Raw genomic sequence first — 25,293 nt, forward strand, 5'->3', positions numbered from 1 at the left:
TCTAATATAATCTTCATTTCTGAAGATATAATTTTTGGTTACACTTGTTATTTCCTGAATTCTATCATCTCATTTTTAGTTTCTCTAATTTTCATTAGTCCTGTTATCTCAAATCTTCTATTATTTTGTTACTTTGTTTTAGCTCATTTAAAATTATCCATTTGTGATTTTCATCTGTTTTGTGAACATGTTTTAAGCTTTGCTTTTATTGTCTTTTATTGATGTCACCCTAACATCTTTTTCCTCATAATAACTCTGAGATTTGATTGCCTCCCCTTTTGTTATTAATTTTCATGTGAAATTAATTTGCCCAAACTCTTAGATGGGAGAGATTAGTCAGGATAACTTTTTGTAGCTTTATGTATAAAGCTCCCTTTTCTATTGTTTTTACAAAGTGTTCAAAAAATATTGTCTTGTACTTTCTGAGATCTCTTGGCTTCACTTTTTATCTGAACCGTCTTTGACTTTTGCCCTCACATCCCTGTTCTGGTCAGTTCGGACTCTACTCCCTGCAGTTTTGCTCATTGTGAGTCTTTCTTTATTCTGTCCTCTGGCTGATTTTTGCTGCTTCTGTTTTCTCAGGCTATAAGATGCCTTTTCTTCTATCTGCTTCCTCCTTCACAAATGCTATATTATGCAGCTTTGTGACTTCTCTTGTTTTTGCCTACCCACTTCTATTTTGGTGTCTGTGCTAACTGGTGAAGTATGGATTTTTCTCCTTTGTTTTATCAATAAAACTTGTCAGTTTGTCAGAAATTAGCTAATCTCAGTCTTAGATTCCTTGAATTTCATGAATCTTTTTTTTCCTCCTTTTGTTTTATCAATAAAACTTCCATCAGTTGGTCAGTGATTAGCCAATCTCAGTCTTAGATTCCTTGAATTTCATGAATCTTCAGTATATAACTCACTTTTAAATTGGTGTCTCCACTGGAGATTCTACTATCCTGTATATTACTCTTGGGAAAGACAATTACTGACTTTACCTTTAATTCCTTGTGGGCTCAACTCTGTTCTCTCTTTTTCTTTTTTAGTCTTCTTTCCCCCCACCCCTACTTTCTTAGCACCATATACCCAGTCTCACTGCTTTCAAAAGTTTATAGTCTAGGCAGTGCAGAACACATACCCAGAAATATATAAATATTATAAGAGAGATTTTGTGTTATCAGAGTGAAGAGGAAGTAATAATTAATTTTGGCCAGAGAAATCTTAAGAAGGCTTCACAGAGGAAGTAATAACTGAGGGAGGTGGGTTTTGAGCAACACACAGGAATTTAATAGATGTGTGAAACAACTTACTTGAAGAAACTGAATCTCCTGTGACAGTATTTCCCTATAGCAGTTCAACTCATATTGATCTTAAATTTCTTTTCTCATAATCACATATTGAGGTGAATGTGTCTCATAGAAGCCAAGGGAGTGTATCGTTTCACTGCTGAGAGTGGGCAGTAGATTAAAAAGAGTAAATGAGGAATGGGAACTACCTGTGTTAAAAGGACAGGTAGGAAGACGGCCTAGTAAGGGATACTGAGATGCGAAATCAGAGACTTGACTTAAATGGTGAACCAGAAAAGACTGGTCTCAGAGAAGCCAAAAAGGAAGAGAATTTTAATAATGGGTCAACAGTCAGCAATGTCAAAGGCAAATGAAGTTGAATGTGCTCTGAAGCAGGGCATTGGATTTAGGAGCTAAGAGGACACTAACTGATTTTACTTGCTCCATTTTGTTTTGGATGCTTAGAGATACCTAAAATTTGATTTTGTTTTAGATCTATGTAGAATATTTACATAGTTTCAGAGTCAAGTATGCAAAATGTGTCTGGTTTCTGTCTCTGTTTCCTCCATCCTAATTCTTCTTCCACACCGCTGGTAACCATTTCTTCTGAATTTTTCTTTCTTTTTTTTTTAAGATGTGAGACTTTCATTTTTTAAAATATTTATTTACTTGGCTATGCCAGGTCTTAACTGCAGCACATGGGATCTTTGATTTTAGTTGTGCCATGTGGGATCTAGTTCTCCAACAAGGGATCAAACCCTGACCCCTGCATTGGCAGCGCAAAGTCTTAGCTGCTGGAGCACCAGGGAAGTCTCAGACTTTCATTTTTTTTTTATGTCCAAGTAAGTCTGGGAGGTTGGCCCTCACTATTACTCCTTCACCCCGCCCCCAGCCCCACTACCCTTCACAAGCAGAAGAAACACTTACAGTCTGCAGCCTCAGTTCAGCTCAGGCGCTCAGTCGTGTCCGACTCTTTGCAACCCCCTGAACGGCAGCACGCCAGGCCTCTCTGTCCATCACCAACTCCTGGAGTCCACCCAAACCCATGTCCATTGTGTCGGTGATGCCCTCCAACCATCTCATCCTCTGTCGTCCTCTTCTCCTCCTGCCCTCAGTCTTTCCCAGAATCAGGGTCTTTTCAAGTGAGTCAGCTTTCCGCATCAGGTGGCCAAAGTATGGGAGTTTCAGCTTCAACAACAGTCCCTCCAATGAACACCCAGGACAGATCTCCTTTAGGATGGACTGGTTGGATCTCCTTGCTGTCCAAGGGACTCTCAAGAGTCTTCTCCAGCACCACAGTTCAAAAGCATCAATTCTTTGGCACTCAGCTTCCTTTATAGTACAATTCTTACATCCATACAGGACTACTGGAAAAACCATAGCCTTGACTAGATGGACCTTTGTTGGCAAAGTAATATCTCTGCTTTTTACTATGCTGTCTAGGTTGGTCATAACTTTCCTTCCAAGGAGTAAGCGTCTTTTAATCTCATGGCTGCAGTCACCATCCACAGTGATTTTGGAGCCTAGAAAAATAAAGTCTGCCACTGTTTCCACTGTTTCCCCATCTATTTGCCATGAAGTGATGGGACTGGATGCCGTGATCCTGGTTTTCTGAATGTTGAGCCTTAAGCCAACTTTTTCACTCTCCTTTCACTTTGATCAAGAGGTTCTTATTTCTTCTTTACTTTCTGCCATAAGGCTGGTGTCATCTCCATATCTGAGGTTATTGATATTTCTCCCAGAAATCTCGATTCCAGCTTGTGCTTCTTCCAGCCCAGCATTTCTCGTGATCTACTCTGCATATAAGTTAAATAAGCAGGGTGACAATATACAGCCTTGACGTACTCCTTTTCCTATTTGGAACCAGTCTGTTGTTCCATGTCCAGTTCTAACTGTTGCTTCCTGACCTGCATACAGGTTTCTCAAGAGGCATGTTAGGTGGTCTGGTATTCCCATCTCTTTCAGAATTTTCTACATTTTAGAGAGCACCTGAGCTTTGTCAGCTGACTTGTGAATAGGTCAAGGTAGGGGCAGAAAGATCAGTGGCATTGATCTGCTTTGGCATCCAGGAATTGATCAGCCTCTCAGGCTGGCCTGGGTAGTGGCATCCAATGATCTGAGGGTAGCAATGGCTGTCTTTAGTCTTAGGAGGACTGAAGGGACACATTTGTCCTGCAGTAGCCATCCACTGCATCATCAACCTCATGTTCAGTGTATTTTTGTAAAAACCTAAACCAGAAATTCTCTCTCTCTCTTTTTTTTAAAAAAGATTTTATTTATTTTTTTAGTTGTAGTGGGTCTTCGTTGCTGTACACGGGCTTTCTCTAGTTGCAGCGAGCAGGAGCTACTCTTCATTGTGGTGCTCGGGCTTCTCGTGGTAGTTGCTTCTCTGGCTGCAGAGCAGAGGCTCTAGGTGCATGGGTTTCAGTAATTGCAGCACATGGGCTCAGCAGTTGCAACGCATGGGCTTAGTTGCTCCTAGGCTTGCGGGATCTCCCCGGAGCAGGGCTCAAAACTGTTCCCCATATTGGCGTGAAGATTCATAACCAGTGAACCACCAGGGAAGCCCCCAAACCAGAAATTCTTCACCAAGGATATCCTATTGCTGAAGGCTGATTTTGGTTACCAGGGAATCTCTATATATATCAGGCTAGAGTCCTTAAATATCCCTCTCAGGAAATATTTCCTATCCTGTTCTTTGGTATTCTCCTTTCTGACAGCAGAGACAAGTGATAGGAAGGAAATCAATGATCCAGGAATGGGATCTTCAGCTCAAGGCAAGTGGGCAGCAGTAGTTTGATCTGTGTGTAGAACATCAGACAAACAGAGTTCCTTCAGACATCTGTTACTCTGTTTCTTGGCTTTCTTTCGCAGAATTTTTTTTTGAAAATATACGTATCCCTATGTAAGTGTGTCTGAACCTTCTCCAGAGAAGATCACCATGGCATCTGTGCTCTTCCAAAGGTACTTGGAAGTTCAGTATCTCAGTTCATGTCTATAGAAGCATGGACTGCTGTAATGTCATAAGTTTCCAAGTAAAACAGTACTTTGTCCAGGATCTGCATGCCTTTCTCAGAGTTAAAAAGGACTTCATGATATTTCCTCCCGTATGATTTGCCACCTTTTAGCAGCCAGTAAATTGAGGCTGTCTTCCAGGCAAGTTGCCGTCTGGAGCATACTCTACTGGGCACCTTTTAGCTGCTGCAGCAGGGTGGCAGCAGCAGAGAATCTGGGATCCAAGTCTCCTGATTAAAAGCATCTAGTCCTTCTGTCATCAGATGTTTCTTAGCGTTGTCACAAAGGATCCAGAAGTACGCCTGTATATGAAGCAGAAAAAAATAACGTGAATAAATTCATTTCCCTAGACAAGCATTAGTTACTGTATTCCAGTGGAATCATAGCAGGTATACGCTGTTTGAGTTTCAGTTGTCAGCACTGTTTCCTGTCTCTTGCATTATCAGTTTTCCCCTGTCTTCTGGATCATTCATAGTATATGCATATCCATATATGTTGTAATATTTCTATTCTGTTTCTCACTCTCCTTTATTGCGAAAGTCCTTGAAAGAGTTGTCCACACTCGCTGTCTCCAGTTCACCTCACCTCTCTTCATAATTTCTATTTCAAAATCTGATAACAGTCTCTCCACGCTGTTATAGAGGGCAGGCTGAAGTTCATCTCTACTGATGCAACTTTGCCATTTGGCTTTAAATCCAAAACTGTATTGTGTGCTGGGAAAAAAGGCTCCACTTTGAAAAAGGAGTTGTGGAGTGCTTCAAACTAGCAAGACCTTTAGCTTCTGAACACACAGCCCCAAATCCATCTTCTGTTGTGGCCGTAAAGAAAGATCTGACTGCACAGGTGTCTCTCTGCCTAGCAACACTTTCTTATTGGTAGTATCCAAAAAAATAAATGTGTACAACCCATTTAACATACAAATTGTCTGCTCAATTCCTCCTTTGCCATAAAGATAAAGGATTATCTCACTATCTGCTTTGGTCCGGTGATCAAATTTAAAATGGTATTTTATTTCCTTGTGGTGAAAGATCTCACCGTCGTAATAAACCTACAATTAAGGATATTTCATTGCTCAGATTAGCTGCTTTCCAAACAGTTGCTCAACTACTGCCAACCAGTGAAATCCAAAGAAGCAGCTGGTATAGCCATTGACATTCTAAGGATGAAATGCATCTGGACCTTCGTGTGCAATTTTCCTATCGGTCAGACACTGACCAGAGGAATAGTCATCACAACCAAAGAGAGTCCGAATGCCACACGTGGTGCAGTGGACCTACAGGATCTCCAGGCATGTGCCAAGCAGGCTGGCAGGAGCAGGGGCAGGGTGGTGGACCATCTCTATTGTTTGTTTTTCATATAAATGTTATCTGTGTATGTGTATCTGGGCTTCCCAGGTGGCTCAGTGGTAAAGAATCTGCCTACCAGTGTAGGCTACTCGGGTTTGATCCCTGGATCGGGAAGATCCCCTGGAGCAGGAAGTGGCAACCCACTCCAGGATTCTTGCCTGGAAAATCCCATGGACAGGGGAGCCTGGCGGGCTAGTCCATGGGGTTGCAAAGAGTCGGACATGACTGAGCGTGCACACATGCTTGTATCTATATCTGCAGTTGTTTTTCTTAGATAAATGCTGACAAATTGTGCACAGTTTATCTACCTGGATTTTTCCCTCTCAGCGATACATCCTGGCAATTGTTTCCCTGTTGTATATAGAGATTTTCTGAAACAATTTTATTTCTTTAATTTTGGCTGTGTCGGGTCTTTGTTGCTGTGCGCACGCTTTCTCTTGTACCGGGTGAGGCCTGCTCTTCATTGTGGTGTGTGGGCCTCTCATTGCAGTGGCTTCTCTTGTTGTGGAGCACAGGCTCTGGGGCGCCTAGAGTAGCTGTGGTGCATGGGCTTTGTTGCCCCACAGCATGTGGAATCTTCCCCAGCTAGGACCAAACGCATGTGCCCTGTACTGGCAGGCAAATTCTTAACCACTGGACCACCAGGGAGTCCTCTTCATTCCTTTGTACAGGTACAGAGTTCCCCATTTTATGGATGTTCTGGTACATTTTAAGATGGAATAAGGCTTTTAGGAAAGATTCAAAGCAAGGGAAACCTTATGGAAGAGGAGGCCTTTTGTTTTGCCAACCCGTGGGACACTCAAGGGACCCATGGCAGCTAAGATGATGGTGCCAACAAAGAGAGGGCTGAACACACTAACACAAGATTGCTTTTGGTCCTACAAAATAAGCCCCTTTGTTCTCTGAGCTAAAGAGGAGCTGGAAGGGTTTGAGGAAAGAAATTGAGTTTTTCCTTTCCTCCTATATTTCCTTATTTTATATACTCTGTTATGCTGTTAGGTTTTAAAGCAGGCCTGGAGTTACCCTGGAGTTCAGCTATCTCTCACAGAGAGACAGCTGACAATGTCAGAGAAGTCCTGCTTTCACCTTTGGGAAACCACTTTCCTGATGCTTGGTATTCCTCCTTTGATTCTTGCTGGAATCAGCTCATTGGGCAGAAGAGGTATTCTTTAGAAGTCTCTGAATGGAGTATAAAATGGTCCAACTCCAAAGCTCTTATACACTAGATCCAAAAATTCACTCTCCTCTATTTCCCGTTGTGCTTTGTGCTCAGCCACATTGTCCAGTAAAGCTTACTAAAGACAGCGTTTGAGTGAGTGCTGCATAATCGTATAGCCAGCGATATACGCATACGCAGATCTTCAGGGGTGTTCATGGAACTAAGATCAGGGAAAGTAGGACATAGAAGATGTTTGTTCTTCTGTTGCCCTTTCTGTCAGTCCACTTCCTCACCTGTCCTCATAGAGACGAGTTGCTGATATGATTCATCATAGTCAACCGACCTAGTCACACAGAACGGGGTCACTGTGCTTTGAAAGATTATGCACAAATGCTATATGAGGAAGGTTTTGAAGCAGTCTTGAATGATCACAAAAGCAGGGTTCAACAAAAATAAAAAACACATTCCTTGTTCTTAGATAGAACCATTTAACATCATAAGTGGTCAAACCTCCTGAGGTCAGTATATAAATTTAGCGTAATTCCCCAAAAAGATACTAGCAAAAATTTTCCCAGCACTGGATCCTAAATTTCAAATGGAAAAATAAATAAGGAATTTATTAGTATCATTCCTGCTTAGGAGTACCTATGAAAGGGGCTTCCCTGGTGGCTCAGTGGTAAAGAATCTGCCTGCAGTGCAGGAGTCGCAGGAGACACAGGTTCGATCCCTGGGATGGGAAGATCCCTTGGAGGAGGGCATGGTAACCCACTCTAGTATTCTTGCCTGGAGAATCCCATGGACAAAGGAGCCTGATGGAGCGACTGTCCATAGGGTTGCAAAGAGTCAGACAGAACTGAAGTAACTTAGCATGCACCCACACACACACTCATACACCTTTAAGTCTTCAAAAGGAAGAGCAATGAGAGGGGGCTGCCTTTACTCCATATTAAAAAATACTATAAAGACCCTATAATTCAAACAGTGTGGTGTTGATACCTGGCTAGATAGATAAACCAGTGGAAATAGTTCCAAGTACCTATGGAAATTTAGCATTTGACAAAGGTAGCATCTTGTATCATTGAGGAAAGAGATTAACTTAAAAAGTTGAAAATGGTGTTAACATGACTGGAGAGCCATTTGGAAACATATGTATTTGGATTTGCATTCCCTTTATACGTTTGTGTCTGATCCTTTGCAACCTCATGGACTGTAGTCCACCAGACTCCTCTGTCCATGGAAGTTTTCAGGTAATATACTGGAGTGGGTTGCCATTTCCTACTTCAGGGGTTCTTCCTGACCCAGAAATCGAACCTATGTCTCTTGCATCTCCTGTATTGGCAGGTAGATTCTTTACCACTGAGCCACCTGGGAAGCCCTACATTCCCTTTAATTTTCATTAAAATATATTCCAAATAGATGAGTTATTTCAGTGTAAAAAAATGAAAATATAAGTTTAAGAAAAAAAAATGTCCATCTCTTTATAACCTAGACATGAAAAAAGGGTTTCTATTGTAATTTAAATCCAGCAGATTGATACATTTACATGCTTAGAGTAAGGGCAACTTGTGCCTAGAAACGGACAATTGGGATCATTCCCAGTTGTGGGAATGTTAGTTTTTAATGACAGAAATTAAATGCCTAGGCTGGTGCTGAGTTGTGCAGGCTTGTGCTGACAAGCAGTGATACCTGCCTTCTGCAGGCGAGATTGAGAAATGGTCTGCATTTCCCATCTACCTCCACTGAGAAATATTCTGCTTTGGAGCCAAACAAGGAATAAAAGGAATTAAGAGCTAGTTTTCAGCCAAAATTTTCATGGGAAGTAAGTGTTCTCCACCTTGAGTCACTTGTCAGCTTTGGTTCAGCGAGTGAAGTCATTCAGTTGTGTCTGACTCTTTGCAACCCCATGGACTATATAGTCCACGGAATTCTCCAGGCCAGAATACTGGAGTGGGTAGCCTTTCCCTTTTCCAGGAGATCTTCCCAACCCAGGGATCAAACCTCCTGCATTTCGGGCAGATTCTTTACCAGCTGAGCCACAAGGGAAGCCCAAGAATACAGGATTGGGTAGCCTATCCTTTCTCCAGCAGATCTTCCCAACCAGGAATCAAACCAGGGTCTCCTGCATTGGAGGCGGATTCTTTACCAGCCGAGCTATCAGGGAAACCCCTTTGGTCCAGTGCCAGTGACTGAATTCATAGCAGAGAAATCATGAGCTAGATATAAAACAAAAGAGCTCAGGGTTAAGCTTAAGTGATGCGCCAGTCTCCTAAGGTGTGTAAAGGAGAGAGAACCCCTGAATATACACCATCTGTTTCTTACTTCATTTATTTAAAATTTTATTTTATTTTTTATTATTTGTTCATGAGAACAAATCTCATGATCCATTGGGTCATAGAAAAATCTTTGGATCACAGAAAAAGCAAGGGAATTCCAGAAAAACATCTATTTCTGCTTCATTGACTACACTAAAGCCTTTGACTTGGTGGATCACAACAACTGTGGATAATTCTTAAAGAGATGGGAATACCAGACCACCTTACCTGCCTTGTGAGAAATGTGTATGCAGGTCAAGAAGCAACAGAACTGGACATGGAACAAGAGACTGGTTCAAAATTGGGAAAGGAGTACGTCAAGGCTGTATATTATCATCCTGCTTATTTAACTACTATGCAGAGTACATCATGCGAATTGCCAGACTGGATGAATCTCAAGCTGGGATCAAGATTGCCAGGAGAAATGTCAGTAACCTCAGATATGCAGATGACACACCCTAATGGCAGAAAGTAAAGAGAAACTAAAGAGCTTCTTGATGAAGGTGAAAGAGGAGAGTAAAAAAGCTGGCTTAAAACTCAACATTCAAAAAACTAAGATCATGGCATCTGATCCTATCACTTCATGACAAATAGATGGGAAAAAAATGGAATCAGTGAGAGACTTTATTTTCTTGGGCTCCAAAATCACTGTGACTGCAGCCATGAAATTCAAAGATGCTTGGTCTTTGGAAGAAAAGCTATGACAAACCTAGGGAGTGTATTAAAAAACAGAGATACCACTTTGCCAACAAAGGCCTGAATAGCTATGGTTTTTCCAGTAGTCATGTACAGATGTGACAGTTGGACCATAAAGAAAGCTGAGTGCCAAAGAATTGATGCTTTCGAACTGTGGTGTTGGAGAAGAGTCTTGAGAGTCCCTTGGACATCAGGGAGATCAAACCAGGCAATCCTAAAGGAAATCAAACCTGAGTATTCATTGGAAGGACTAATACTGAAGCTGAAGCTCCAATACTTTGGCCACCTGATGTGAAGAACCAACTCATTGAAAAAGACCCTGATGTTTGGAAAGATTGAGGGCATGAGGAGAAGGGGGCGACATACTCAATGGACATGAGTTTGAGCAAACTCTGGGAGATAATAAGGACAAGAAAGCCTGGCGTGCTGTAGTCCATGGGGTGGCAAAGAGTCAGACATGACTCAGTGACTGAACAGCAACAAATACATGAGAACAAACTTTACTGTGTATTCTGGATCACAAAATTTCCCCAGTTCTCCATCCTTTATTTAAGACAGGAGTTATTGAGAACTTGATGTGAATGAAGAAAATGTTACACACTGAACCTTGATCACATTTCACATTCTTCTTTTCCAATCTTTATTGAGTTCTGAGAAAAAACAAATATTAAGGAGGAATAAGGAGAAATGAGAAGATTTGAAAAGAAAGTGAAAAAGTTGAGAAGTGAGAGAGGCCCAACATACAGATAGACGATAGCTAGATCACACTGAAAAACAGAAATCTGACCCACAAGCTGCTGCTTTGTGAAAACCCCATTACTGTGAAAGTTTGAGCCTTCCCTGATGGCTCAGCAATAAAGAATCCTTCTGCCAATTCAGGAGACTTGGGTTTGATCCCTGGGTCAGGAAGATCCCCTGGAGAAGGAAATGGCAACTTACTCCAGTATTCTTGCCTGGGTAATTCCATGGACAGAGGAGCTGGTGGGCTACAGTCTATTGGGTTGCAAAGAGTAGGACATGACTTAGCAACTAAACTACCATGAAATTTTAGTTATTAAGACTAGCACCTCTTAAAGGTCCACAAGTGGATTCAGGAGTCTCCCTTTCTATTATAATAATATGACTGGAGAAGGCAATGGCAACCCACTGTGTTCTAGCCTGGAGAATCCCAGGGACAGGGGAGCCTGGTGGGCTGCCATCTACGAGGTCGCACAGAGTCGGACACGACTGAAGCGACCTAACAGCAGCAGCAGTACAATATGATAAGGGTTTTTTGGGCTCCAAAATCACTGCAGATGGTGACTGCAGCCATGAAATTAAAAGACGCTTACTCCTTGGAAGGAAAGTTATGACCAACCTAGACAGCATATTAATAAGCAGAGACATTACTTTGCCAACAAAGGTCCATCTAGTCAAAGCTATGGTTTTTCCAGTAGTCCTGTATGGATGTGAGAGTTGGACTATAAAGAAAGCTGAGCACTGAAGAATTGATGCTTTTAAACTGTGGTGTTGGAGAAGACTCTTGAGAGTCCCTTGGACTGCCAGGAGATCCAACCAGTCTATCCTAAAGGAGATCAGTCCTGGGTGTTCAATGGAGGGACTGATGTTGAAGCTGAAACTCCCATACTTTGGCCACCTGATGCGGAAAGCTGACTCACTTGAAAAGACCCTGATTCTGGGAAAGACTGAGGGCAGGAGGAGAAAAGGACGACAGAGGATGAGATGGTTGGATGGCATCACCAACTCAATGGACATGAGTTTGAGTAAGCTCTGGGAGTTGGTGATGGACAGGGAACCCTGGCGTGCTGCAGTCCATGGGGTCAAAAAGAGTTGGACACAACTAAGTAACTGAACTGAACTGAGGCAGTGGTGTGTTAGTAAATGTTTAACAGGAGATTCTCTGGGAGAGTGGGAGTGACTGGGGCCATGATTTGTAGTGTTTTCTGATTTCCATTGTGTTAATATTTCCACAGGCTGATTTCAGGCTACCAGGAATTTATCATCAGTCTGGCAAGATTCCTGACAGTTTAACAATTGATTTTCTTAAGCTGGTTCTATCTGGCTTTAGCTAACCATTGCTTACAGATAATGAGTTGTTTGCCAACAATTCAGAACCTTAAGCCAACAAAGGTGAAGGAAAATATTTAGGAAAATTAAGGAAACTTGCATACAGATTGAAGTGTGACGGTGTATAGCACCAGTTCCCTAACTGTTCATGTCTGGGGCTATCTCTTTCACATGGTGATTCGTTTGTTGATAGGCTGTTTTCTGCTTCTGGGAGATTCCTAAGAACTCTCAGGTTGAGGTCTCTGGCAGGAAGAGTCTTCTTGATTCAAGAGGGGCTGATTTCTCTTTACTTAAGAAACAAAGATGAAAGGGTAGAGGCTGCAGGGTTTAACTGCTATGTTAGTTATTGATAGTGCCTGTAACGTTCTTTCCATTGCCATCAAGGGCAATCTTTTTTGGATGTCTCTTTCAGAAGATGAAGCCTCAGTTTTAAAGAGTGAATAGTGTTGTTCTGAAGGATATTTTGGAAAAGCTACTCGTATCTGGTTGATACAACTGTGTATTGATTCCACTTACACAAGATATGTAGTCAAATTCATAGGGACAGAGTAGAATGGGGGGTGCTAGGGGCTGGTGGGGGAGGGGGAGGTGAGGAATTGGTTTTTAATTGGTTTTTAAGTTTCAGTTTTTCAAAATGAAAGATATTCTAGAGATGGAAGGTGGTAATGGTTGTACAGAGTCATTGTACTTAATGCCACTGAACTGTCCACTTAAAATGGTTAACATGGTTAATTTTATGTTGAATATACTTTAATTTAAAAAAATTTCAACACTGAGTATCACATGAGTCATTTGCAATATTTGGCTGTATCAGCCTATATATAATAAGGCAGAGTCTATAATTGGGGCAATATCCCTAGGTAGATAAGATGCCCTAGGTTCAGAGTCAGTCCTGTCTATGGGACTGATTTCATTAAGACAAAAGGTCAACAAAACAGTTGAGGCCAAGCAAGTATAAGAGTTTCTAAAAGTTTCTAAAAGTTTGAGAATTTATTTGTCCTTTAGCCTAAGGATTGAAGGTCATCTGGGTGGTGAAATTTGATCCCTGAGTCAAGAAGATCCCCTGGAGAATGAAATGGTAACACTCCAGTATTCTTACCTGGAGAATCCCATGGACAGAGGAGCCTGTGGGGTTGCAAAGAGTCAGACACGACTGTGTGACTAACACTTTCACTTTCACATATATTGTGAAAGGATTTCTGCCCATTTAGGTAATTAACACATCTATTACCTCATATATATATATATATACATATATATACATATATATAACTTTTTTGTGTGGTAAGAACAATTAAATTCTACTCGTTTAGCAAGTTTCAATTACAAAATGTTATCAGCTACAATCACCACGTTTTACATTAGATTGTCATCTTATTGGTGAAAGTTTGCACCCTGTTACCATTCTCTTCCCCTGGCAAATACTTTTCTGCTCTGTTTCTATGACTTTGAAATTTTTTCTTATTTTTTAGACTCCACATAAAAGTGACACCACGTTGTACTTGTCCATCTCTGTGTGGGGTTATTTCTGTTTATATACCGTATCTTTATCCATTCCTTTGTTGATAGACACTTAGGTTGTTTCTGCATCTTGGCTGTTGTGAATAATGCATCAAGGAACATGGGAGTGCAGATATCTCTTCAATTTTCTGTTTTCATTTCCTTTGAATATATACCCAAAAGTGGCACTGCTGGATCACATGGTGGCTATATTTTTAGTTTTTTAAGGAACCTCCATACTGTTCTCCATACTGGCTGCACCAATTTATATTCTAGCAACAGTGTGTGTGGTGGGTGGGGGCTTCCCTTTTCTTCATACCCTCTCCAGCATTTACTACTTGCTTTTTGACAGTGGCCATTCTGACCGGTATATCTCATTGTAGTTTTATTTGCATTTCTCTACTAAGTATCAGTGATGAGCATCTTTTCATGTGCCTATTGGCCATCTGTATGTCTTTTCTGCATAAATGTCTACTTAGGTCTTGTATTTCACTTTTTTATTTTTATTTTTGTTGTTGAGTACACTCTATAATTTTAAATGGAGAGGGCCAGGACATAAGAGTTGTGTTCTATTGGTTAGGGTGCACGCTTGTCTACTGTAACAAAGGCAAAACAAAATGCAGTAACTTACATACGATACAGTGTTTTTCTTCTTTGCATAAAAATCTGAGCAAACATTCCAGGGCTGACATGGCAGCTCCAGGGTCAGTACCTAGGGAGCTCCCTGGATATAGTTTTGTCTTCCTCAACACCTGGCTTCCTTCTTAGCATTTAAGAGGACAGGTTCACCCCCACCTTATGCCCACTGTCTGGCAAACTGGGAAGAGGGGAAGGGAGAGTGGAAGGCATGTCACTTCCCTTTAGGGACACAACCCAGAGGTTGCCCACACCCCTTCTGCTTACATCCCCTTGGCCAAAACTTAGTAAGCTAGCCACTCTTGCTGTGATTGTTGTTGCTTGGCTAAGTCACATTCAACTCTTTGTGGCCTCATGGCCTGTAGCCTGCTAGGCTCCTCTGTCCATGGGATTTCCCAGGGAAGAATACTGGAGTGGGTGCCATTTCCTACTCGAGGGGATCTTCCTCACCTAGGAGGAAGGAACCTGTGTGTCCTGCATTGGCAGGCAGATTCTTTACCGCTGAGCCACCTGGGAGACCTGTTTCTGTGATGGAGGTTGGCAAATGTAGTTCTTACCCGAAGGCCATGTGTCCAGCTAAAACCGTGAGAGTTCTTTGACTAAAGAAGCAATAGAAAGATGGATATTAGGCGACAACTAGCAGTCTCTGCCACAGTCCACCCCTTCTTCACTCAACAGAGTTATGCACGACTTCTCACCTTCTCACTGGTGTACCAGTATAGGTTCAGTCAAGGAAGTACACTTCCATAAGACTTCTTTTACGAGGGAACACAATAGCACTTTGTGTCTCTAGGAATTAGTGTCAGTTCAGAGCTAGAAGTATTGCCTGAAGATTCTGGGATTTTCCCTTCCCATAGTACATACTCACCTTCATCGGTGGCTGTAGGTACTGTCAGAGAAAGAGTGATTACACGAGTCTGCCTGAAGCATTGGTAGACAACTTGGGACAGGTTGGAGGAGCCGTGACATGTGAGAAGCCAAGCCTGGCTAACTGCCAGATAGGAATTAGAAGAAGGTTCTCACAGAGAGCTGAGCGAGAAGCAACTGCTCCAGACAACTCCCACGTCTGTGAGTCTGCAGCCAAGTGTCTGGGGGTGGACCTGGGGTTGCTGGTGGTGAGTAGGGCCAGCAGGTGCGAAAAACAAGCTGGATGCAGAGTGGAGGTTGAGGACACATGGTCTTTTCGGAAACTGCTCCTTACTTTACGGTAATAACCTGGAAGTATTGGCTGCTGCTTCGCTCTTGCTTTCTGAGTATCTTAGAAGGCCGTCTTTTGGTTAACTCTACCGGAATCATGTAGGGCAGAGGATCTGGGGAAACATAATTTCCCCTCCCGTTTACCTAGTCTGTAAGCGCTCCCACTTAGGGAGGGCCAAATACATGTACGTAGCTCAAAGTTGAGGGTCTCCAACTTTGGAATGATTCATACTGTTTGTTGCCCGTGTGGCTGCTCATGTCTCCCTGATTTATACCCCAGCTTCCCTCGGCTCCACACCCACCACACAACAGTAGGGCTGTGTCTTGTAATAAGATACAAGGCATCACAGCAAAGATTGGCATCTGACTTCTCCAGAGCAGCTCTGGAAGCTAGTAGATGATATAAAATGCTTTCCAAATTCTGAGAGATTTATTATTTCTGGCAAAGGCAGAGTAAGTGGTTCCAGACTGATTCCATCTGGGGTAACTGGAACCTTCCTACTATATATAGGGTTTCCCTGGTGATTCAGACAGTAGAGAGTCTGCCTGCAGTGGAGGAGACCTGTGTTTGATTACTGGGTTGGAAAGAGCGCCTAGAGAAGGAATGGCAACCCCTGCCAGTATTCTTGCCTGGAGAATTTCATGGACAGAGGAGCCTGGTGGGCTACAGTCCATGGGGTCACAAAGAGTCAGACACGACTGAGTGACTAACACTTTCACTTCACCACTAGAGATAAATAGAAAATTGGACCAAATATATGAAACAACTATTTTCAGACATTGGTAACAGGAAGTGGGTTATGGAGATGATAAACATCCCAGAATGCATGGCATAGCTCAGAGAAGGTAGAGCTGTTTAGCTCAAAGATGGCAATTATGCTTCTGGCAAAACACTGTAGTAGACTTACAGGCTCTATCAAAGGAGGCGACAAGAATATTATTCAAGACTTTGAAAGACCATAGCATAAGGGGTCACCAGCATTCACCTTCTGGTTTGCTATATTGGGGTGGTCACCACTGAGTTATCACCATATAGATCAGGTTTCATATTTCAACATTTCCCTTATGAGTTGGTGAGGGTATAGTTTTGGTTGCTGTAGTAAAGACAGAAATAGCAATGATTTAAACAAGATAAAAGTTCATTTCTCTGTCACATAACAGTCCATGCATTAAGCAGTAGAAGACTGATAAGATGGCTACACAGTGTCAGGGACCTTGGCTTCTCCTATCTCATGGGTTAAGGTGGCCGCTCCAGCACTTCCAGGATGTCTTCTTTCAGGAAGGAGGGAAGAGAAAATGGAAGGCATGTCCCTATTCTTCTCTTTTCAGTTCAGTTCAGTTGCTTAGTTGTGTCTGACTCTTGATGACCCCATGGACTGCAGCACGCCAGGCTTTCCTGTCCATCACCAACTCCCGGAGCTTACTTAAACTCATGTCTGTCGAGTCAATGATGCCATGGAACCATCTCATCCTCTGTCATCCCCTTCTCCTCCCGCCTTCAGTCTTGCCCAGCATCAGGCTCTTTTCCAGTGAGTCAGTTCTTTGCATCAGGTGGCCAAAGTATTGGAGTTTCAGCTTCAGCATCAGTTCTTCCAATGAATATTCAGGACTCATTTGCTTTAGGATGGACTGGTTGGATCTCCTTGCAGTCCAAGAGATTCTCAAGAGTCTTCTCCAATACCACAGTTCAAAAGCATCAATTCTTCGGTACTCAGCTTGCTTTTATAGTCCAACTCTCACATCCATACATGACTACTGGAAAAACCACAGCTTTGACTAGATGGACCTTTGTTGGCAAAGTAATGACTACTCTTTAAGGGCACAGTTCTTCCACTCCATTAGGTACACCATGGTCACAAGTCCACACTTTGTTAGGGAGGGCTGATAATGCAGCCTACAGCTGGGTGGCCATGTGCTCAGCTGAAGTTCAGGGACTCTCTTACTAAAGGAAAGAGTGGAGAATAGTAATTATGGAACAATTAGTTTCCGGCACTGATGCCTTTAAAGAAACCTCTGTAAGATAAAACACGTAGGATCCAGGGAGAATCCATCCAAAGGGTGAAAAGGGGAGGGATTTTTAAAAAAGTAGGTATACTGGGTAGGAAGTGAGTCCAGCGTTAAGACACCTAAGTGAGAAATCCTGTGAAACTGAACTACTTTCTCTTTTGTGTGTCACGACAACTGTCACGACAGTTCCTACTTAGAATTTTAAAATTCCATTAAGTGTCACCTCTTGGTTGTCCTTAAACTGTCTGCATTCCTTTTGGCACTTGCCATGTTATAAGACACTGCATGTCATTCCCAGCTTTGTAAGGCTGTCAAGGTGACGCTGTAGGAGAAGCAAAACAGTTAGGAGGGAGCCCTTGACACTGGCACATCTGTATGTAAGGTGAGAGGATCTCGTGTCTGAGATTCGCTTCAGAATACTCCAGCACAAAATAAGCAGGGGGGACAGATGAGACAAGACCAACAGAAGGTTGGTTTGTTGAAGCTGTGTCACATGTGCCTGGGTGACCATAGGGGTCTTTTTTTCCTTTTGTGCATGTTAGAAAATGCCCCTAAGGAAACAAAAGTCCTATCCCTGAATACAGTCAGACCTGGATTCAAACCCTAGTTTCACTGAAAAGTGAAAGTGAAAGTCATTCAGTCGTATCCAACTCTTTGTGACCCCACGGACAGTACAGTCCATGGAATTCTTCAGTCCAGAATACTGGAGTGGGTAGCCTTTCCCTTCTCCAGGGGATCTTCCCAAGCCAGGGATTGAACCCAGGTCTCCCCCATTGCAGGCGGATTCTTTACCAGCTGAGCCACAAGGGAAGCCCATAATATATAGTCTCAGTACTTACTAGTTAAGTAACTTTTTCTCTCTATAAACTCAGTTTCTCAAAATGGGAACTGTGTAGGCCAATAGTGTTCTTGCAAAGATTAAACGAGACAAAATTTGAGGCATGTAGCAAGGTCTGGCCCTTAGTAGTTGTGTTAATAAGGTTGCCCACTTGCAAGCAAGAGCAGTTGACTCTGGTTATGAGTAATTCCTCAGACACGCATATGTTAGTATTTGCAGCAGAGTTAGGGCTTGAGCTGGGATCTCTGATTTCTAGACCTAAAGTATTTTTTACATACGTTATAGAAAGAGAGAAAGAAAGTGAAGTCGCTCAGTCGTGTCTGACTCTTTGCGACCCTGTGGACTGTAGCCCACCAGGCTCCTCTGTCCATGGGATTCTCCAGGCAAGAATACTGGAGTGGGTTGCCATTTCCTTCTCCAGGGGATCTTCCCAACCTAGGGATCGAACCCAGGTCTCCTGCATTGCAGGCAGACGCTTTAACCTCTGAGCTACCAGGGAAGCCCATACATTATAGCACTTGTCCAAATACTTACCTTGGTTTGGTGCTTTGCAATATGCACTTTCAAACATACAGGACCTTAGTTTGGGTACATAACTGGAACTTATTCTTGCCTTGAGAACCCCATGAGCAGAATGAAAAGGCAAAAAGATAGGACACTGAAAGATGAACTCCCCAGGTCGGTAGGTTCCCAATATGCTACTGGAGATCAGTGAAGAAATAACTCCAGAAAGAATGAAGAGATGGAGCCAAAGCAAAAACAGCCAGTTGTGGATGTGACTTGTGATGGAAGTAAATTCTGATGCTGTAAAGAGCAATATTGCATAGGAACCTGGAATGTTAGGTTCAGGAATCAAGGCAAATTGGAAGTGGTCAAACAGGAGATGGCAAGAATGAACATCGACATTTTAGGAATCAGTGAACTAAAATGGACTGGAATGGGTGAATTTAACTCAGATGACCATTATATCTACTATTGTGGGCAAGAATATCTTAGAAGAAATGGAGTAGCCATCATAGTCAACAAAAGAGTCTGAAATGCAGTACTTGGATGCAACCTCAGAAATGACAGAATGATCTCTGTTCTTTTGCAAGGCCAAACATTCAATATGACAGTAATTCAAGTCTATGCCCTGACCAGTAATGCTGAAGAAGCTGAAGTTTAATGGTTCTATCAAGACCTATAAGACCTTCTAGAACGAACATCCAAAAAAGATGTCCTTTTCATTATAGGGGACTGGAATGCAAAAGTATGAAGTCAAGAGACACATGGAATAACAGGCAAATTTGGTCTTGGAGTACAGAATGAAGCAGGGCAAAGGCTAATAGAGTTTTGCAAAGAGAACACACTGATCATAGCAAACACCCTCTTCCAACAACACAAGAGAAGACTCTACACATGGATATCACCAGATGGTCAACACCGAAATCAGATTGATTATACTCTTTGCAGCCAAAGATGGAGAAGGTCTATACAGTCAGCAAAAGCAAGACCGGAAGCTGACTGTGGCTCTGGTCATGAACACCTTATTGCCAAATTCAGACTTAAATTGAAGAAAGTAGGGAAAACCATTAGACCATTCGGTATGACCTAAATTAAATCCCTTATGATTATACAGTGGAAGTGACAAATAGATTCAAGGGATTAGATCTGATAGAGTGAAGAACTATGGATGGAGGTTCGTGACATTCTACAGGAGGCAGGGATCAAGACCATCCGCAAGAAAAATGCAAAAAGGCAAAATGGCTGTCTTAGGAGGCCTTACAAATAGCTATGAAAACAAGAGAAGTGAAAGGCAAAGGAGAAAAGGAAAGATATACTCTTTTGAATGCAGAGTTCCAAAGAATAGCAAGGAGAGATAAGAAAGCCTTCCTCAGTGATTAATGCAAAGAAATAGAGGAAAACTATAGAATGGAAAACACTAGGGATTTGTTGAAGAAAATTAGATGGAAAAGGAAATGACAACCTACTACAATATTCTTGCCTGGAGAATCCCATGGACAAAGGTGCCTGACAGGCTACAGTCCTTGGGGTTGTAAGAGTCTGACATGACTTAGTGACTTAAAAAAAAAAAAATTGAGATACCAAGGGAAGATTTCATGCAAAGATGGGTACAATAAAGGACAGAAATGGTATGGACCTAACAGAAGCAGAAGATATTAAGAAGAGGTGGCAAGAATATACAGAAGAACTATGCCAAAGAAATCTTCATGACCCAGATAATCACGGTGGTGTGATCACTCACCTAGAGCCAGACATCCAGTATGTGAAGTTAAGTGGGTCTTAGGAAACATTACTACAAACAAAGCTAGTGGAGGTGATGGAATTCCAGTTGAGCTATTTCAAATCCTGAAAGATGATGCTGTGAAAGTGCTGCACTCAATATGTCAGCAAATTTGGAAAACTCAGCAGTGGCCACAGGACTGGGAAAGGTCAGTTTTCATTCCAATCCCCAAGAAAAGCAATGCCAAAGAATGCTCAAACTACCACACAATTACACTCATCTCACATGTTAGTAAAGTAATGCTTAAAATTCTCCAAGCCAGGCTTCAGCAATACGTGAACCATGAACTTCCAGATATTCAAGCTGGTTTTAGAAAAGGCAGAGGAACCAGAGATCAACTTGCCAACATCCGCTGGATTATCGGAAAAGCAAGAGAGTTCCAGAAAAACATCTATTTCTGCTTTATTGACTATGCCAAAGCCTTTGACTGTGTGGATCACAACAAACTGTGGAAAATTCTGAGAGAGATGGGAATACCAGACCACCTGACCTGCCTCTTGAGAAACCTATATGCAGGTCAGGAAGCAACAGTTAGAACTGGACATGGAACAACAGACTGGTTCCAAATTGGAGAAGGAGTACAAGCCTGTATATTGTCACCCTGCTTATTTAACTTCTATGCAGAGTACATCATGAGAAACGCTGGACTGGATGAAGCACAAGGTGGAATCAAGATTGCCGGGAGAAATACCAATAACCTCAGATATGCAGATGACATCACCCTCATTGGCAGAAAGTGAAGAAGAACTAAAGAGCCTTTTGATGAAAGTGAAAGAGGAGAGTGAAAAAGTTGGCTTACAACTCAACATTCAGAAAACGAAGATCATGGCATTTGGTCCCATCACTTCATGGCAAATAGATGGGGAAACAGTGGAAAATGTGACAGATGTTATTTTCTGGGGCTCCAAAATCACTGCAGATGGTGACTGCAGCCATGAAATTAAAACATATTCGCTCCTTGGAAGGAAGGCATTGATGAATCTAGACAGCATATTAAAAAGCAGAGACATTACTTTGCCAACAGTCTGTCTAGTGAAACCTGTGGTTTTTCCAGCAGTCATATATGGATGTGAGAGCTGGAGTATAAAGAAAGCTGAGCGCCGAAAAATTGATGCTTTTAAACTGTGGTGTTGGAGAAGACTCTTGAGAGATCTCAGGGAGATCCAGCCTGTCCATCCGAAGGGAGATTTAGTCCTGAATAGTCATTGGAAGGACTGATCCTGAAGCTGAAACTCCAATACTTTGGCCACCTGATGGGAAGAACTGACTCATTGGTGTTGGTAAAGATTGAAGGCGGGAGGAGATGGGGACGACAGAGAATGAGATGGACATGAGTTTGAGTAGACTCTGGGAGTTGGTGATGGACTGGGAGGCCTGGCGTGTTGCAGTCAATGGGGTCTCAAAGAGTCGGACACGACTGAACTGACCTGAGTTGAGCTGAAACTCAGGACATTCAAAACATTACCGCGGCCCTAGGGCGAGCGGTGGTCAAAGGCGGAGGTGACTCACTGACGATCGCTGGCAGGACTGCGTGCAGGTTGCCAGACGGAGTGCAGGTACAGTCGGGGTTTACCCCAACCAGGCGCGGATCAGCGGCAGCCAGAACTCTCTCGTGTCCTCCCGGCTTGGTTTAATCCCGGGATCAGGTCGGGCCGGCCGCCACCAGTGGCTGGCTGCCGGCTGGCGGCCGCGGCCGCTTGCCTGCGGGCCCAGCCGCCCGGCTGCCTCCTGCAGCAGTTGGGCTAGTGGCTCGGGGCCCCGCCCCTGCCCGCCTCGGGGCCGGCGCCTTGGATGCCCGGCTCGTGATTGGCCGCAGGCGCGGCGCTCCCCTTCTCCGCCCCCTTCGCCGGGGTGAAAGGTCAGAAGAGCTCTGGTCTGTAGGGGCGGCCATGGCGGGGTTCTGGACTGGGGCGGCGGCGCTGGCCTCTGCGGGACGGCGCGGACGGCGGTGGCCGCAGCCTTTGATGCGGAGCGTGGCGCTGTGGACCGTGAAGGTGAGGAGCGACGGGACTGCTCTTGGGCCCGGGCTTCGCTGGGCTGCCTGCCCCGCACCGCCTAGCTTTGGCCGGTGCTGCACCCCCACCTCCCCACCCCCCACCACCCCGAACTCCTCCTCCCCGCGGAGCTCGCCCAGGCGGGTCAGAGCCGGCACCCCTGGCCCCAGCTGTGTCTCCGGGGATCACGGAGGGCAGCGCGGCCCAAAGAGCCAGCCGATGTTGAGTTTGCTGCTGCTTTGGGAGCCGCTGACAGCCACCTCGCTGTAATTTCCCAGCCCTTCGCGTCCTCCCTTTCTTGGGCCGTGCAGTTTTGGCTGCTTCTGAGCTTTTCAGGTGCATTTGTAAGGGTCCTTTCAGTTACCATTTTCTCCTGCCTTGTTCCTCCTTTGAAGAGACCCTAGACTGCTGCTCAGTTAAGAGTTAGGGTTTTTCGTTTATATCACCTTTTAAAGTACCATGTCAGGATGGGCTACTACCTTTATTTGAATGGAGAGCCTATTTTAATTGCATTACATCACATTATACTGTTTACACATGTTGTCAGGTTTTTTTTTTTTTTTTCCCCTCTGTAGTGGTTAGGCTAATGTTTGTGTTGTCCTCAGCATCTCTGCGCTGTATTTCCTCATGTTTCATGGTGGCAGCCTTGACTTACACGTTGGAGTGTTTATGACTCTTAACACTTTCTGTCTTCAGAATGGAGTCTCTTGTAATTTCTAAACAAAGACTACCCAACTGACTTCATTAATAGAGTTCAAGTCACTGGAACAAATTATTTACAGTGTTTCTTTGGACACTGCCTGTTTTCTTCCTTTAAAAACAAAATAGGCACATAACTTGATTTATTGTCGTGGACCTTAGAATTGGTAGACAGTATAGAGATGATCTAGCCCATCCTACTCTACTAAAAAGAAGAGAACTCAGGCCCAGGTGAGAAATGATGCAGCTGGAACTGATCATGGAAGTGAAAGTAAGTCTGCAGACACTTTAGCTTAGGGTCAGCTTTAGAATGCTGACAACTCAAAATCCCTGAATTTGTTTGTGCTGGCACACAATTAAGACCTTTGTTTCTTAATCTTGATTGTTTTCTCATGTTTTAATGTCTTTTGGCCTCCTCATTTGGAGTTGAGAAGCTCTTAATGTAATTTATGTATGAGGCAACATGATATGAAAAGGCATGGACTTTGGAATCACACCTAAGAAGTTTTGCATACTACGCAAGTCACTTCTCAGCTTATTGCTTATGGGTATTTTTTTGTTTCCTAACAAATCTTTCTGGACTACATCCTGTGTTCTGTCTCTATAGAATGAATATAATTTCTCTTTTAGAAATTTTAGTCTGTTTGGAGACAAGTGTAAAATGCCTTTAGGGGAGAGGCTTTGGTGCTGTAAAGAAAATAAAATGGAGGGATTAACCAAGTCTAGATTTTGAGCTTTGTAGCTTTGTCCTAGATACTGCTCTGGTATTCTACCTGAATTAACCTATTCAGTCCTTACAACAGCCATTTCTAGATGAAGAAATTTTTTATGTGAATTGCTCAAACCGTGCTTAAGGTTAAGGGATTGTTTTCCTTTGGAAGTGAAAATTGGAACAGTTTTGAAGGACATAGTGACTTTTTTCCGAGGCAGAAAGAGAAGACAGAAGTGTTGCGTGTGACAGCAGCACATGCAGAAGGCCTGGGCCAGCGGGAATGCTGAGACAGAGGGACTGGAGAAGCCCCTGGGGCTTTGGCATGGGGACCGCATGGTGCCCCGGAGGCAGCAGAAGTCAGACCATGCTGGGCCTGACTCTAGACCCTGCTATCAGGGTGATGGGGAGCCATTTACGTTGAAGTTGGGAGGGATTGTTACACTGTCACATGTTAGAGCAGAGAGGCGAAGAGAGAAGTAATTTGTTAGGCTATTTACTGCTGTACACTTATTGTATGACATGTAAACTTTGATTTTTCTTTACGAGTTTCTTCTTTAAACGTGTTTGCAGAGCCTGCATCTTGTCTGTTACTGTTTTCTTAGCACAGCGTTTGACAAAGTAGTGCTGAATGTGTGGCGACACTGAAGGAAGAGTTATTTCTGTGCCAGTAAAGGATTTCTCCTGGAGGAGGGAGGAAGCAGGGAACTTGAGCTGCTTAGCTTCTCTCCAGGCTTCTTTTCTATGAACTTGAAACATGCATTACTGAGTCTGTGTTTGAAGCCGAACCTTTTGAAGATTTTATTCCTCCCCTTTCTCCCTCCACCCCTGTAAATCGTTTGGTTGGTTGGAAAGCACACTAACTCTAGTCTAGAGAGTTCTAACCGTTCTTTTAACCAGTTAATAGTTTGTTTTTAGGGTGTGTGTAGGGTGTGTGTGTGTGTGTGTGTAGGGTGTGTGTGTGTGTAGGGTGTGTGTGTGTAGGGTGTGTGTGTGTGTGGGTGTGTGTAGGGGGTGTGTGTGTAGGGGGTGTGAGTGTGTGTGTAGGGGGTGTATGTGTGTGTAGGGGGTGTGTGTGTGTGCGTGTGCACACGTGCACACCTGCGCCTGTGCACTCAATTGTGTCTCACTCTTTGGACTGTCCTTCAGGTTCCTCTGTCCATAGAGTTCACCTTTTAGTCTTTTTTTGTTTTGGCTTTTTAAACACATTCTATTTAAATAACTAGTTTTTTTCCCCTTCTATCTACATTTTTCAGGGGCTCCAGGATGTTGGACTTGCGGTAATTGCTGCAGTTTATTGAACTTTTTATGCCTTATATGATTTTCAGATATTTCCTCTTAGCCTTGTGACAAGTAGGTAAAAAAAAAATTCCAACTTTACAGAAGAGGAAACAAAAGCTCAGAGCAGTTAAGTAACTTGCTTAAAGAAACAACCGGCTGAGATAGATGTTGAACCTTGGATGGTATGTTCCGAAAGACTTGCCTTTCCAGTTTGTCTCTCATTTGGGTCATGGTCTCATTATATGGTGCATTCATGAAGTTCAAATGCTCAAGCTTTACGTT

The 25,293-nt window shown here is 43.2% G+C and overlaps 1 protein-coding gene, 1 non-coding gene and 1 pseudogene across 2 annotated transcripts in view; 1 reads left to right on the forward strand and 2 right to left on the reverse strand.

Moving 5' to 3' along the window:
• Positions 1–3,815: 3,815 nt before the first annotated feature.
• On the reverse strand, positions 3,816–14,876 carry LOC138446800 (asparagine synthetase [glutamine-hydrolyzing] pseudogene; annotated as a pseudogene).
• A 3,595-nt stretch (positions 14,877–18,471) lies between these two features.
• Positions 18,472–18,543, reverse strand: TRNAC-GCA (transfer RNA cysteine (anticodon GCA)). Its single transcript has one exon. It is a non-coding gene; the product is annotated as a tRNA-Cys (tRNA).
• Positions 18,544–22,104: 3,561 nt separating this feature from the next.
• PCCA (propionyl-CoA carboxylase subunit alpha) overlaps positions 22,105–25,293 on the forward strand; it is a 378,264-nt gene continuing 375,075 nt past the window's right edge. Inside the window, exon 1 of the mRNA XM_069601951.1 lies at positions 22,105–22,322. Coding sequence (XP_069458052.1) covers positions 22,218–22,322 — 105 coding nt within the window. The 5' untranslated portion in view covers positions 22,105–22,217. The remainder of the gene's footprint in view (positions 22,323–25,293) is intronic.

The sequence above is a fragment of the Ovis canadensis genome, chromosome 10, assembly GCF_042477335.2.
Source record: "Ovis canadensis isolate MfBH-ARS-UI-01 breed Bighorn chromosome 10, ARS-UI_OviCan_v2, whole genome shotgun sequence".
NCBI lineage: Eukaryota > Metazoa > Chordata > Mammalia > Artiodactyla > Bovidae > Ovis > Ovis canadensis.